Raw genomic sequence first — 14350 nt, forward strand, 5'->3', positions numbered from 1 at the left:
GAGTTATGACTTGCTAATTCTTATGCCACAATATGAAACTTTGTTAATGTGAAATCTCTGTGATAAATCCATCATCGATCATGTGGGTTAATTGGATCACTCGTCACTGTATTTGTCACCTAATTGGACGTTCATACCTATATTTTAATTGTTTGGACGGCTAGTCATGTAATTAAGTATTGATTTGATTGTTAATCACTAGTAATGTTTTCCATCAATTGACACAATGTATTTTGCTGATGTGACATAAAAAAGTCTTGGTCATTTGATATTACAGATTTCTTCCTTTGTTTTGATTGCTTATAGATACGAAACTTCGTGCCCTATCGGGCAACTCACATTGGGTAACTATTTTATGTCTTGGTCATTTGATTTTACAGATTTCTTCCTATGTTTTGATTGCTTATAGAAGCGAAACTTCGTGCCCTATCGGGCAACTCACATTGGGTAATTATGTTGTGTTTCGTATTCTGTTCTTGAAAATATTAACTTTTGATAATTGAGTTAACTATATTGCTTTAAAATATATGAAAATATACAATGCAAGTTGACGGAAAGCGTTAGAAGTGACTAGCGATCTAGTTAGTATTTAATTAAATGATCGGTTATCCAAGCAATTAAAACATAGGTATGAACGTCCAATTATGAGATAAATACAATTACCAACCATCCAATTAACACTCTATCATGCTACACTGACAGATCAAAAAGATATTATGAATGTAATAGTATGTGTTCTTAAAGATACCAAAATCTACCTACAGTATACCTCGTTGCAAACGAACATGATCAAATGATTAAAAATGCAATTATACTTGCTGATAAAAGAGCATCTAAAGTTTGTTATGGCTTAAATACCAAATTGGCATATAAAGTTACACCACTTTACCACTTTGGCATATAAAGTGATGCCGGTGATGAATTGGTATAAAAAGTCCACAAGTTGTGACAAGTAGGCTACTCCAGTCGTCAGCTGCAAATATTGAGCGCAAAAATTAATTTTTTTTTGCATATGTGTTAGGATATGTGAAGCCTAACTATCAAGCATGCCCTATACTTCAGAAGAGAGGAGGAACAAAGTTGGAACAGGAGGAATATGATCGACGATGGAGAAGTTCAAGCAAAACGACGAAGGAGACAGTTTTCTGCATCGCGGTCGACCGGTCATGGCGCGGCGGTCGACCGACGTCGTGCACAGCTGGGTGCACAGGCCAGGAGCTCATCGCGGTCGACCGAGCATGGCGCTGCGGTCGACCGGCAAAAGTCCAGAGAGCAAGCCCAGTCTGCAATCAGCTTCGTGGTCGACCGCACATGGCGCTGCGGTCGATCGCCCAAAGTCCAGAGAGCTCGATCAGGAATAGGATTCGTCACGGTCGACCGCACGTGGTGCGGCGGTCGACCGGAGTCGGGTTTTGGCCCAGTTTTGAATTTTAACCTGTTTTGTTCTGTTTCCTTTTTTATTGGTTAAACCCTTAAGTCTATAAAAGGGTTGATTAGGGCATGATGTATAGTGACGAAAAATAGTGAATTTTTCTCCTGCGGCGGCCGTGGACGTAGTTTCTCACATTGAGAAGCGAACCACGTAAATCTTGTGTGTTTGAGATTGTTTGATTTTCTCTCTTCTCTCCTAAATCTCTATTTCCAAATCGCATCAGGGGGGTTGTGCATCCCCAACACTACCAGTTTTAGTCTGTGCATAGTGCATAATCATAAATTTCCAGATTTATTTGTGCTTTTACTATAAACAATACCAGCTTTGTTAATATATTTGGTTGGACACTATTTTAAACTGTTATTGCATTTGCAAATAACTGTATGTTACCATTTGATGTGTGATGACACAATTAGTATTGCATTTGCAAATAACCGTATGCTACCGTTTAATGTGGGATGACTCAATTACTAGGGAAATGATATAGATATGTCACACACAGTTAATAGGAAGTGCTGTAGCTTTGTGAGAAACTATGATACAGCGATTATAAATTCCTGAGAAATGGAAAAGTGGATCTGACCTCATGGTAAAAGTTATCACAATGTAAATAACAAAAGACGTTTTTAGATATTATTGCAGTGCTGGATACATTTTGTTATGTTACTGGTACTTTTTTTTTATTAGTTTGCCAATTTTTGTTCGTTCTTGAACTTGGTTTGATATCTAGATTTTAAACTGAGAAACTCTTTGAAGAACTAATGCAGTCCATTCCTCCTCTAATTTACACGGGACAAATAGTAGTTTTATCTCATGCAAATTGCTATTAAATTTATGGACTGTGGTTGGTGTGGAAAAGCATCAAAGAATTATCCCTAGAAAGGAATAAGGTACCGGAGACACTAAATTATGGGTGCAATTTAAATAACAATGCATTTAAAAAAAATTTCACTAACATCTCAGTAATTCATTTGATTGATTGTGTACCATATTAAGTTCAATTTTGAAGCTTTATAGTCTTTAGGTTATCCAAATTAGAAGCTTGCCAGGTCCGACTTTTTTACTAATCACATCTTCTTGGTGGCAATGGCTGCACATATCTGTGACGCTTAAGCTTTTTCTTCATGGCTCACACATTCATATCTTTGATGCTCAAGCTTTTTCTTCATCCTGTAAGATGTTTCTTACCTTTTGTTTGCTTGGTTTATATATCCAGCTTCTTATGTGGCGGTGAATATTCATCCAAGACTGGTATTGATATGTATGATATTGTTCCTAGCTTGAGGAAAAATCTGATTTCCATAGGACAATTGGCGAAAGAGGGATACGTATCAACCTTTGCATGTGATACATGGAAGGTTACAAAGGGATCCATGGTTGTTGCCCGTGGTACGAAGACGGGATCTCTCTACATGACGATAGATGCACGAGGTTCCATTGCAGTGGCTGAAGACAGTGAAGACCCAAATTTGTGGCACCAGAGGTTAGGTCACATGAGTAGCAAAGGCCTAAAGGTTATGCAATCGAACGGGAAGTTACCAGCTTTGAGATCGGCTGATATTGACCTAGGGAAGTTACCAGGTTTGAGATCGGCTGAAATTGACCTATGTGAAAGCTGCATTCTAGGGAAACAAAAGAGAATAAGCTTCAAAAGGGTTGGCAGAACTCCTAAAGAAGAGAAGCTTGAGTTAGTTCACACAGATGTGTGGGGCCCAGCATCAGTTCCATCCACCGGCGGAAGGTTATATTTTGTGACCTTCATAGATGATCACTCGAGGAAGACTTGGGTCTATTTCATGAAACACAAATCAGAAGTGTTTGAAGTCTTCAAGCGATGGAAGGCTATGGTTGAGAACGAGACCGGTTTGAAGATCAAGAAGCTTCGTTCTGACAACGGCGGCGAGTATGAAGACTCAGAGTTCAAGAAGTTCTGTTATGACAGCGACATTAGATTAGAGAGGACAGTGCCAGGTACACCCCAGCAGAATGGCGTAGCAGAACGCATGAACAGAACATTGACTGAGAGAGCCAGAAGTATGCGGTTATAAGCAGGTTTTTCAAAGCAATTCTGGACAGAAGCAGTCAACACAGCTGCCTACTTGATCAACCGGGGACCATCAGTGCCTTTGGAGCACAAAATACCTGAAGAAGTATGGAGTGAAAAGCAGGTAAACCTTTCTCACCTGAGAGTATTTGGATGTGTTTCATATGTACATCTGAGTGATCATGCTAGAAGCAAACTCGATCCTAAGTCCTTAAAATGTTTCTTTGTTGGCTATGGCGGGGGTGAGTTTGGCTACAAGTTCTGGGATGAGCAGAACAAGAAAATCATCAGAAGCAGGGATGTGGTCTTTAACGAATCAGTCCTCTACAAAGACCGTGATGCAGTTCAGCCCACTAGCTCGATGCAGAGTGATCCTACATATTTCGAGTCAGATGATGCCTCAGATGGAGGCAATCCCGAAGCTAGTTCTGATGAAGAAGAAGAGATGATGGATGAGACCACTTCAGAGGGGGCAGATGAAGATGAAGAGCCTGTTTCGCCCGTCAGAGAGTTGAGGCGGTCAGCTAGAGTCCCCAAGCCTAATCCGAAGTACCCATCACTACAGCCCAGAGCTCATCTCAACTACCTATTGTTGAGTAACGGTGGAGAGCCAGAAAGTTATGATGAGGCCCTTCGAGTGGATGATACGAGCAAGTGGGAGCTCGCCATGAAAGATGAAATAAAATCCTTGGACACCAACAATACATGGGAACTTGCGAAGCTACCAATGGGGAAAAAGGCCTTGAGTAATAAATGGGTGTACAGAATCAAAGAGGAACATGATGGTTCCAAGAGATACAAGGCCAGATTGGTGGTTAAAGGATTTCAGCAGAGAGAAGGAGTTGATTACACAGAAATCTTCTCTCCAGTAGTCAAACTGACTACCATCAGAACAGTCCTGAGTATTGTTGCAGCTGAAGATCTACATCTCGAGCAGCTAGATGTAAAGACAGCTTTCCTCCACGGTGATCTAGAGGAAGAGATATATATGCAGCAGCCAGAGGGGTTTACTCAGAAGGGAAAAGAGAAGATGGTATGCAGATTGAAGAAGAGCTTGTACGGCCTAAAACAAGCTCCAAGGCAATGGTACAAAAAATTCGATGGATTCATGCACATGAACGGTTACTCCAGGTGCAATGCTGATCACTGTTGCTTTGTCAAGGAGTTTGACAACAGTTACATCATCCTGCTTTTATATGTCGACGACATGCTAGTAGCCGGTTCAGATATGACAGAGATCAAGAAACTGAAGAAGCAGCTGTCGAGTGAGTTCGACATGAAGGATCTAGGCGCAGCGAAGCAGATATTGGGAATGAAGATCAGTAGAGATAAACTCTTGGGCACACTGCGGCTATCTCAGGCCGAGTAGATTGTCTATGCTTCAGAAGAGGCAAGTTAGTCCTGCAGGGTTTTGTTGATGCAGACTATGCTGGTGAGATAGACCAGAGAAGGAGTACTACAGGATATGTATTCACTTTGGGCTCTACAGCTATTAGTTGGGTTTCTCAGTTGCAGAAGATCGTTGCTTTATCAACGACAGAGGCTGAATATGTTGCTGTGACAGAGGCAAGCAAGGAGATGATATGATTGCAGGGTTTCTTGGAGGAGCTGGGACAGAAAAGTGAGAAGAGTGTCCTACATTATGATAGCCAGAGCACAATTCATTTGGCAAAGAATCCCGCTTTTCATGCAAGGACCAAACACATACAGGTCCGCTACCACTTCATAAGATCAGCGTTGGACGAGGACATGTTGGAACTTGTGAAGATTCAAGGAAGCAAGAACCCAGCTGATATGCTTACCAATGTTGTCACTACAGAGAAACTGAAGCTGTGTTCAATTTCAGTTGGCCTCAGCACTTGATGATACGGAAGCCGTCGCCGCAGAGAGAGCTGAAAGAGATTGATAGTTAGTCTCCAAGTGGGAGATTGTTAGGATATGTGAAGCCTAACTATCAAGCATGCCCTATACTTCAGAAGAGAGGAGGAACAAAGTTGGAACAGGAGGAACATGATCGACGATGGAGAAGTTCAAGCAAAAACGACGAAGGAGACAGTTTTCTGCATCGCGGTCGACCGGCCATGGCGCGGCGGTCGACCGACGTCGTGCACAGCTGGGTGCACAGGCCAGGAGCTCATCGCGGTCGACCGAGCATGGCGCTGCGGTCGACCGCTCAAAGTCCAGAGAGCAACCCAGACTTTTAGCTTCATCGCGGTCGACCGAGCATGGCGCTGCGGTCGCCCGCCAAAAGTCCAGAGAGCCAGAGAGATTTTGAACCGCATCGCGGTCGACCGCACGTGGTGCTGCGGTCGACCGGAGTCGGGTTTTGGCCCAGATTCGAATTTTGACCTGTTTTGATCTGTTTCCTTTTTTACTTGTTAAACCCTTAAGTCTATAAAAGGGTTGATTAGGGCATGATGTAAAGTGACGAAAAATAGTGAATTTTTCTCCTGCGGCGGCCGTGGACGTAGTTTCTCACATTGAGAAGCGAACCACGTAAATCTTGTGTGTTTGAGATTGTTTGATTTTCTCTCTTCTCTCCTAAATCTCTATTTCCAAATCGCATCAGGGGGATTGTGCATCCCCAACAATATGCCCTTCAAATCTCCCATATTTATAGAGACCCCCCCACCCCACAAAAAAATCAAATACTTGCCCAACAAACTTCCCTCCTGTCACCCGCTCTCTAGCCACCCTCCAATCATCAAAAACCCAACCTCCTCTTCCTTTCTCAGACCCAACATCAAATGTTATACCTAAAGCTGAGAAGGGAGTCGTAAAATCCCGTGAATTTAAAAATATTATGGTAAATAATACTAAATGAGTTTTATTATGGTTGACATTGTTCTGGGACGAAATGAACATGATTGGTAATTGATTTGAGATCGATTAAGTACATTATATATATATATATATATATATATATATATATATATATATATATATATATATATATAATATATATATATATATATATATATTATATATTATATATATATATAATATATATATATATATATATATATAGAGAGAGAGAGAGAGAGAGAGAGAGAGAGAGAGATAAGAAATTGGTATATTTGGTACGCAAACACAAAAAAGTTATACTGGTAGTGAGGTGACATAATCCCCTCCACTCATTCAAATGATTGTATATTCGCATGCACCCCTCAACCCATGTGAATATGGTCCCCCATTTGAATGAGTGGAGGGGATTGTGTCATCTCACTACCAAGCACAAAATTTGTGCTTGGTACCAAGCATACCTATATTTCTCATATATACATATATATATGTGTGTGTGTGCGCGCGCGTGCGCGCAAATCACCTCTGATCAGTCGACTGATTATTAGCATCGGCCGACTGATGGGTGCACAGATTTGGATTTTGGGTCGGATCGGTTTGGGCCTATTTGATCACACACACACATATATATATATATATTATATCAAAATTTCTCTTTTCTTTCATCTCTCACGTTCTGAATAGCAGCCACCTCCTCTTAAAACCTTAATTCATTAGTTTGAGTTTTTGGAGAGCTTTGAGAAGCAAAAAAGACGAGAGAGGGCGAGATCAGCGATTTTCTGTAAGGGAGGATCGAGTTCTTCGCGTGTGGGAGCTCAACACGAAATTTTTGAGGCGAGTTTCATCTCCAATCCCATCCCCGTTTTTTGGTTTTATTTGATTTTAAAACCTATTTTATGAGTAAAGATCACCTCTTTAATCTGTATGATGTAAAGATTTAATCTTTTTGATTTAAAAAGTTATGAAATGGATTTCTTTAAATTGGGTTGAAGGTTTGAAGTAAATCTAACATGAGATTTTGTTAATCTATTTGCTTTCATGATGAATTTTCAAACATAAACATGTTAGGGTTATTAGAATCCCTCAAATCTTTATATTTGTGTTTTTCATCTTTTAGAGTAAACCCTAATTGCACTAAATCGAGATTTTATATGAGGTCTTGGTAAATTTTCGATTTCAATGAATTTTTGAGAGAATCAAACGTTCTCAAGAAACTGAAAAAATTCCCTCTGGTAGGTCGACTGATCAAAGTAATCAGTTGACCGATTTGCTCTCAGGAAACTGAATTTTTCTCTGGTCGGTCGACCGAACATAGCCATCGATCGACCGATTAGAGCTTGTTTGTGTGTGCATGTTCGTGCACGTTGCCGTCGGTCGACCTATGGGGTATTTCGGTCGACTGATTTGAGTTGTTTTGCATAAGTTGATTTACCATGTGCTTTTGATCGCAAACACGAAGTACGAGTCGCACGTCGACACACGTGTAAGATCGTGAGAGGACACGTGCTGGATTTTAGCATACACGAGCCTATTAATACGCGTAGTCTAAAATTTTGAGTTAGTCGTGATAGAGAGTGACGTATGTTTCGTTTTACGGTAAATTTGGATGTTTGAGTGGGGTTAGTGCACCACAACGAGACCGTGGTTGACTACACACAGAGTGTGTTAGTTGGTGTACTGCAATGAGATCACAGTGGACTACACTCTATTATGCATCATTGTGTTCCGAATTAGACTGATATGTCTATACTCCGCAGGGTGTTCGAATAAGGTAGTGAGCAGCAAAATATTTCTATGAGCCACAAGATATTGTGAGCACCCAATACTCCACACCATTTTTTCTTTGTAGAGGATCATACAGGATTGTAAATTTTCTCCTGTGTAACCTACCTCAAGGGTAGAGTATAAGGCTATGGTTTGTTATTTACTACATATCCTAGATGAGATCTTTTACCAAATATTTATTTTTGTTCCCGTGCCAACTACCCGAGGGAAATGTGAGTTGCTATGATACGTTTTGTATGGATGAGGCTTGGTAATGTATTGTTCTTTGTTAATTATTGTATTCATAGGATTTTAAAGTTGATATTTATCGATCCACAATTAAGATACACGGTATATATATGAGGGTTTTCTTGTCTGGATTATTTTGCTTGACGTACTCATTCTCGTGTTGTGGGTTTCTAAATATTAATTCTTCTTAGGGGCTGTTTGTTTGCCTAAAAAAAGAGGGAAATCAAAGAATAGGAAATCTCTTTCTAAGAAAATTTATTTTGAGATTGTTTGGTTGGCTAAAAAAAAGAAGGAAATCAAAGAATGAGAGATGAGTTATCATATTATTATTGGATGATGTGGGCGATTTTTTAAGAAAATTTGTTTTGAGGTTGTTTGGTTGGCTAAAAAATAAGAAAATAAATTATAAGAAACCTATTTCCTGTAATAGGTTCTTTTCTTATGTTTGGTTCGTTCATAAAAATAAGAAAATAGACGAGATGAGATGAGTTGTCATTGTATTATTGGATGATGTATTCCACACTTAAGAAATCGATTTCCTAGCTTTTTGGAGGAAATGAGTGAAAATGAAATGTTAATAAGATGAAATGAGTTGTCACCATATTATTGGATGATGTGAGTGATTTTTAAAGATGAGATGAATGGATATGAGATGAGTTGGATGATGTAACTCATTTCTTGTGTTTGGTTTATTTTTAGGAGATGATATGAGATGAGTTGTGGTATGAAAATAATATTTTATTGGATGTTGTGGTGAATTTTAGGGATGGAAATGGATGAAATTAATATTTTATTAATTTTCATGTACCCTTTTCCTTTTCTTGATTTTTAGTAAACCAACCAAACAGCCCCTTAGTTCAGAATGTAGAATTTATATATCTATATATGCTATAACTTGTATTTTTATACATCTAACCTCTTTTCCCCTGGGGGCGGTGAAGATGTTCTCGCTAACATTCTAATGCTCGTTGTTTTCATCTTTTTCAGGTAGCGAGTTAGGGGCTCGGAGAGTCGCAGGTTGACGGAGACTCTGTATAGTTCGCCGTTATTTATTAGTAGCTAGTTTGTGCTCCACATTAGATATTTATGATTTTATTTTCCTTATAGAGATGTATTTCATTTTGGAGGCTGAGTGCCTATATACTTTTCAATTGATTCCTACATGCTAGAGACTCATTGTTTTATTCCAGTTTACCAGGTGTATTTTCTTTTCTTTTATTGAAACTTAATTATAAATGTCATTGGATCTATTCTCTATATTGTGGTCCTTGTATTGTCATCTTTACTATATCTGCTTATGCCCTCACTTCTTGTATTTGATTCTACTAGAGAGATATTACTGTGATGATGAAATATGTTGTTGCACAGTATTGGATGCATGACATGTTTGACATCTTTGGGTTCACATTGGACTGTAGCCTTGTGTGAAACCAGGGACGTCACAGGTGCGGATGAGAGGAAAGAGAGAGGAGGAGAGGGAGGGGAGAGAGAAGAAAGTTAAAGAATATGAGGAAACGGATGAGTTTGGAGAAAAATGAAGAGTAAGGGGTGAGAGTGAGGATATGGGAGAGGAGAGAGAGGAAGTGAGAGAGGAGGGGAGGTTGGGAATTGGGAGGAGAGGAGGATGGAGGAGATAGTGGTGGCGGGGTGGGGGTAGGGAGCAAGATGAAGGAGATGGTGGTCATGGAGGGAGGGAGGGATGGGTTGTTTTTACAAATTTCAAAACTTGGGAGGTAAATCTGAAAATATGCGAGATTTGAAGTGCATATCTACAAAAAATCCTTAATTTACGCACTCAAAACTTGCCACCGGCGACCAGAGTACCCATATTGTCACAACCTATAGACTTTTACGTCAATATGTCGCCAGTGTCACTTTATTCACCAAAGTGATAAAGTGGTGTCACTTTATATGCCAATTTGGTATTTTATCCAATTTGATATTCATCAGTCCTTGGAGATCTACTATCTTGGATTTTCCTTGCAGTTGTAGACACTGAGCTGAATCATGATGACCCATTTGATCTGTTTTCTACTTTATTTTCAGCTATTCTTAGCTTGTTTCATTAACTAATGCTTCCCTCAACAAAGAAATATATATATTACCTCTGGTGAACATTTCTGTTTAGTTGTTAGGATATTCTTTTTATTTGTACTCAAAACTAAAAAGGATATTCCCTAGATTTGGAAATCTGCCTAAAGACTTGAATAATACAATTTATCCTCTATGTAGATATCAGAATAAACATCTTACAAAGTCACTTACTTCTAATTGATAGAGGATTTTATGTGTAACATAGATGGCATATAAGAACCAGTTAATAACCAGTAAGATAAGATACCTTGTTGAGATTCTCGAGTTCTCAGTCACATTGTGCCACGCATAATGTGACATCACAATCCCGCAAAAGAAAACTGTAAGGATTCCACTAAGCTGCAATAGCTGTACAACAAAATGGGAACAGCTGAATTTCAGAAGAAAACGAGAATAACATAATTGTAATTTCTACGAGATTATAGCATTTCGACATGAATATGAGATATAATATCCATACAGATAACAACAAGTTGTATTGGATCAAACCATGCCCAGAAAGAGAAACCAAAATATCTAGGGAGACATGACCAAAATTAGTGACTATAGATGACAAGGATATATCAAGGCAAAAACTGGTCTATCACAGAAAAATGTTAAAAAAAATATTTTACATACACAAACAACGGTAAAATTTAGAAAGAATAGAAGAGAAATTATCAACATACCTAAAAATTAGGCCTTATTACCATTTGACTTGTAGTTGAAAACAACACGTTATTTTGGCCAAATCAGTAGCTAAATTAAGTGACTAAATATAAAACTCGACAAAGTTGTTTTAATAATACTCACCTCTGCCATCATGTAAGACAAGTATGCCATTAGAATCATTAAAGATATTTCACGGTCAGTTGAATGCCTGAAAAAATTGAAGGTCCATATAAAGTGTAAAACACAGGATAAAGAAATAATATTACTTTACCAGAGCACATACCTACCAAAATATAAGGCTTTAAGGACATAAGCAGTCAAAAGCCCAGTCTGAAAGTTGAAGGAAAGAGAAAATTTATCCAATCACAAAAGATGAGTAAGCATTTCATGAAATATTATGCTTACCGCAATGCCTAAGACAGTACTTGTCGAGAACAAGTATAGAAAATCTCCAAAAAAATAGACAGCTGTCCATCCGTGTATTTTAGAAACATCAAGCTTCTGAATTGCATTAAAAATAACTACTGCTGTAGCATCATTTACTACACCTTCGCCAAAGACCAAGCTATACAGTCTAGGGGTTTCATCTTGATGAAGAACCTTGATAGCAAAACTCAGTCATCAGACAAGCACACTTCCCAGAAATTGGTGAACTTTAAGCAAAGATGAATACTAGAGTTAGAATCTGATCAACCTGCAGGGTGCAGACTGTATCTGTTGAAGAAAATATCACACCAAGAGCTGCATAAAATGGAAAGTAACAATACTTTGGAGTAAAATCACCCAGAAGCACAATAAAAACGAAATCATGAACATGACTCAAAAAGAATTTCAAAAGTAAAGAGTAGAACAGAACTGAAATAACAGAAAAAAAAATAGAAGAGTTGGTAAACAAACCTAGATAATCTCGTAAGTCAAGCCCATTAAAACCGACCTTTGGGAAGAGCCAATAACTGCCTAATTCAACAACAAACATCAATGAGAAAAGATATTATAGATCAAGGATAATATAACATATACTTCAACCGCATCAGAAAATTTTTAGATAATTGAATTAGTAGAAAAGAATTGAAGAGAAAATTGTGCATCAAAGGCTGGGAACTGAAAGATGATGCCACTGCCCAGTGTTGATTCAAACCATTGGTAGAACAGCAAAAGGATTATGAGATTATTTCAAGATTATGTACATATCTTGATATTGCTACATATTCATTTAGAAGGAACAATTTTAGTGTTGACCGCTAAGTTAAAAGAGTCCAAAAGTGTTCATAATTAGCCTCACTGTATTTAAAACTGGATCTGGTTAGGTTATTAAGGATTATGCACTGACAGAAATAACATAATGCATTCAGAGTTACCACATCTTTGTACTACAATCTTTGTACTACCATGAACATACTTTTGCTGATTAAGTTCAAACTAGAGACAGTTATTCTTTCTCTCTTCTTTAACCTGTGGAACTAATCCACATGTAAACTTTGAAAAACAAATTAAGGACATATATTCCATTACATACAAATTACTTACCAACCGAGATTATGATGGATGATATAAAAACACCAGCCGCTCCAAATAGCATTATGGTAAGGAAGTTCTGAAAAAACTGTTTCTTCTTCACTTGAAATCTGCAGCAAAGAGTGACTGTAATATTAACATAAAAGCTCAACTCAGCCTACTTTCTAGATGGCCAACAGAGTAGAAATCAAGCTCCAATTACCCGGCATTAAAGATTATGGGTGGGAGTAGATATATAAAGAACAATTCCTCGTCAAATTGTAAAATATGAGAACTGCTGCCTTTGCTTAATAATAGGATAACAGTTCCTGTGATGCATCCCTACATCACACAAAAATAAATGTAAGTTTGATTTTCTTGGTTTTCTTAGGTGGGAAGACCCGTTACAAGACAGTGAACTGTCCTAACTCTGCAAACGCTGAAACAAACAAAAGAATCAATGATCATGTGTTCAGCTAGTTATACTACTAAAACTGTCCTAACTCCGCAAAAGCTGAAAGAAACAAAAAAAAAAATGGAAATTTCGCCAATTTCTCTTACTCCCAAACAACACCCAATCAAAGAAAAACGTAGAAAAGAAGAACAAAAATGGGATTAGAGATCTTTACAATCACGATAGCGGTGATTGATTCATTAACCCATCGGCTCTCTTTCAGCAGATGAGCCGCAACGATGCACAAACAAAGCACAGCCACGAACAGAGAGATCGGGACGACGCTTGTGCGGTCGGTGTCGTTCGCCATCGCTTCGAAGATTCGATCGATCGACATTGGCGTCGGATCGAAGAGCTAGGGTTTTAGCGAAATTGGGGGTTTTAGAGGAGTTTTGGGGGAAGGGGACAAGGCTCGGAATTTTGGCGGGTAGGACGCTATTCGGGCTCGACTGCCACGTGGGACGTGGTTTTTGGGAGGGAGCGCAGCGAGTTGGACGCGTTGCAAGATGGTCAGGCCCTGTTGTCATCGTAAAGATCTTCATCACTGCTTCGTGCTATTTTTAGGGGGTGTTTGTTCTGTTTTTTTTTTGGATATAAGGTGGATTTTAAGTTTTGGGATGTAAAAAGTGCTTTTTTTGAGTTTTGAGATTACATAAACTTTGTTTGTTTCAAAATTAATTTTGGGATATTGAATCCCTAAATTATAAACAAATAATATTTTTTTAGGATTTGTGAAATCCTCTCTTTTGTTTCAATCTTTTCTTGGGATATAAGGTGGATGACAAGTTTTTTGGGTTTCAGAATTCCATAAACAATGTTTGTTTCAAAACCAAATTTGGGATATTGAATCCCCAAATAATAAAAAACTATTATATTTTAGAATTTGTGAAATCCTACAATTGAGAGAGGATGTAGGTTGGATATTGATGTATTAATGCTTATAATATAAGATTAATATAAGATTAATACATCTATACCTCTATAATTATAGGAGGACCCAAGAATCACTGTTCATGCTTTAGTAAATGCTGCAGTAAATTATCATTGTTCATGCTGTAGTAAAATCCTATATTATATTATATAATAAATAATATATATATATATATATATAAAATATAAGATTAATACATCTATACCTCTATAATTATAGGAGGACCCAAGAATCACTGTTCATGCTTTAGTAAATGCTGCAGTAAATTATCATTGTTCATGCTGTAGTAAAATCTGTAGTAAATTACTGTAGCATTATATATATTACATATAATATTATATATGTATATATATTATATATAATATTATATATATTATATATAATATATAATATATATAACCATAAAGTGTGTCGTTTGTAATGAGCCTCAAATTC

General features: G+C 38.0%; 1 protein-coding gene across 1 annotated transcript in view; it reads right to left on the reverse strand.

Moving 5' to 3' along the window:
- LOC109843484 (sodium/hydrogen exchanger 4-like) overlaps positions 1 to 13451 on the reverse strand; it is a 55738-nt gene extending 42287 nt beyond the window's left edge. Inside the window, exons 1-9 of the mRNA XM_020412422.1 lie at positions 13160 to 13451; positions 12754 to 12872; positions 12564 to 12661; positions 11934 to 11993; positions 11731 to 11777; positions 11442 to 11636; positions 11320 to 11366; positions 11178 to 11244; positions 10633 to 10733 (exon numbers count right to left, since the gene is read on the reverse strand). Of these exons, the coding sequence (XP_020268011.1) occupies positions 10633 to 10733; positions 11178 to 11244; positions 11320 to 11366; positions 11442 to 11636; positions 11731 to 11777; positions 11934 to 11993; positions 12564 to 12661; positions 12754 to 12872; positions 13160 to 13321 (896 nt within the window). The 5' untranslated portion in view covers positions 13322 to 13451. The remainder of the gene's footprint in view (positions 1 to 10632; positions 10734 to 11177; positions 11245 to 11319; positions 11367 to 11441; positions 11637 to 11730; positions 11778 to 11933; positions 11994 to 12563; positions 12662 to 12753; positions 12873 to 13159) is intronic.

The sequence above is a fragment of the Asparagus officinalis genome, chromosome 5 (genome assembly GCF_001876935.1).
Source record: "Asparagus officinalis chromosome 5, Aspof.V1, whole genome shotgun sequence".
Taxonomy (NCBI): domain Eukaryota; kingdom Viridiplantae; phylum Streptophyta; class Magnoliopsida; order Asparagales; family Asparagaceae; genus Asparagus; species Asparagus officinalis.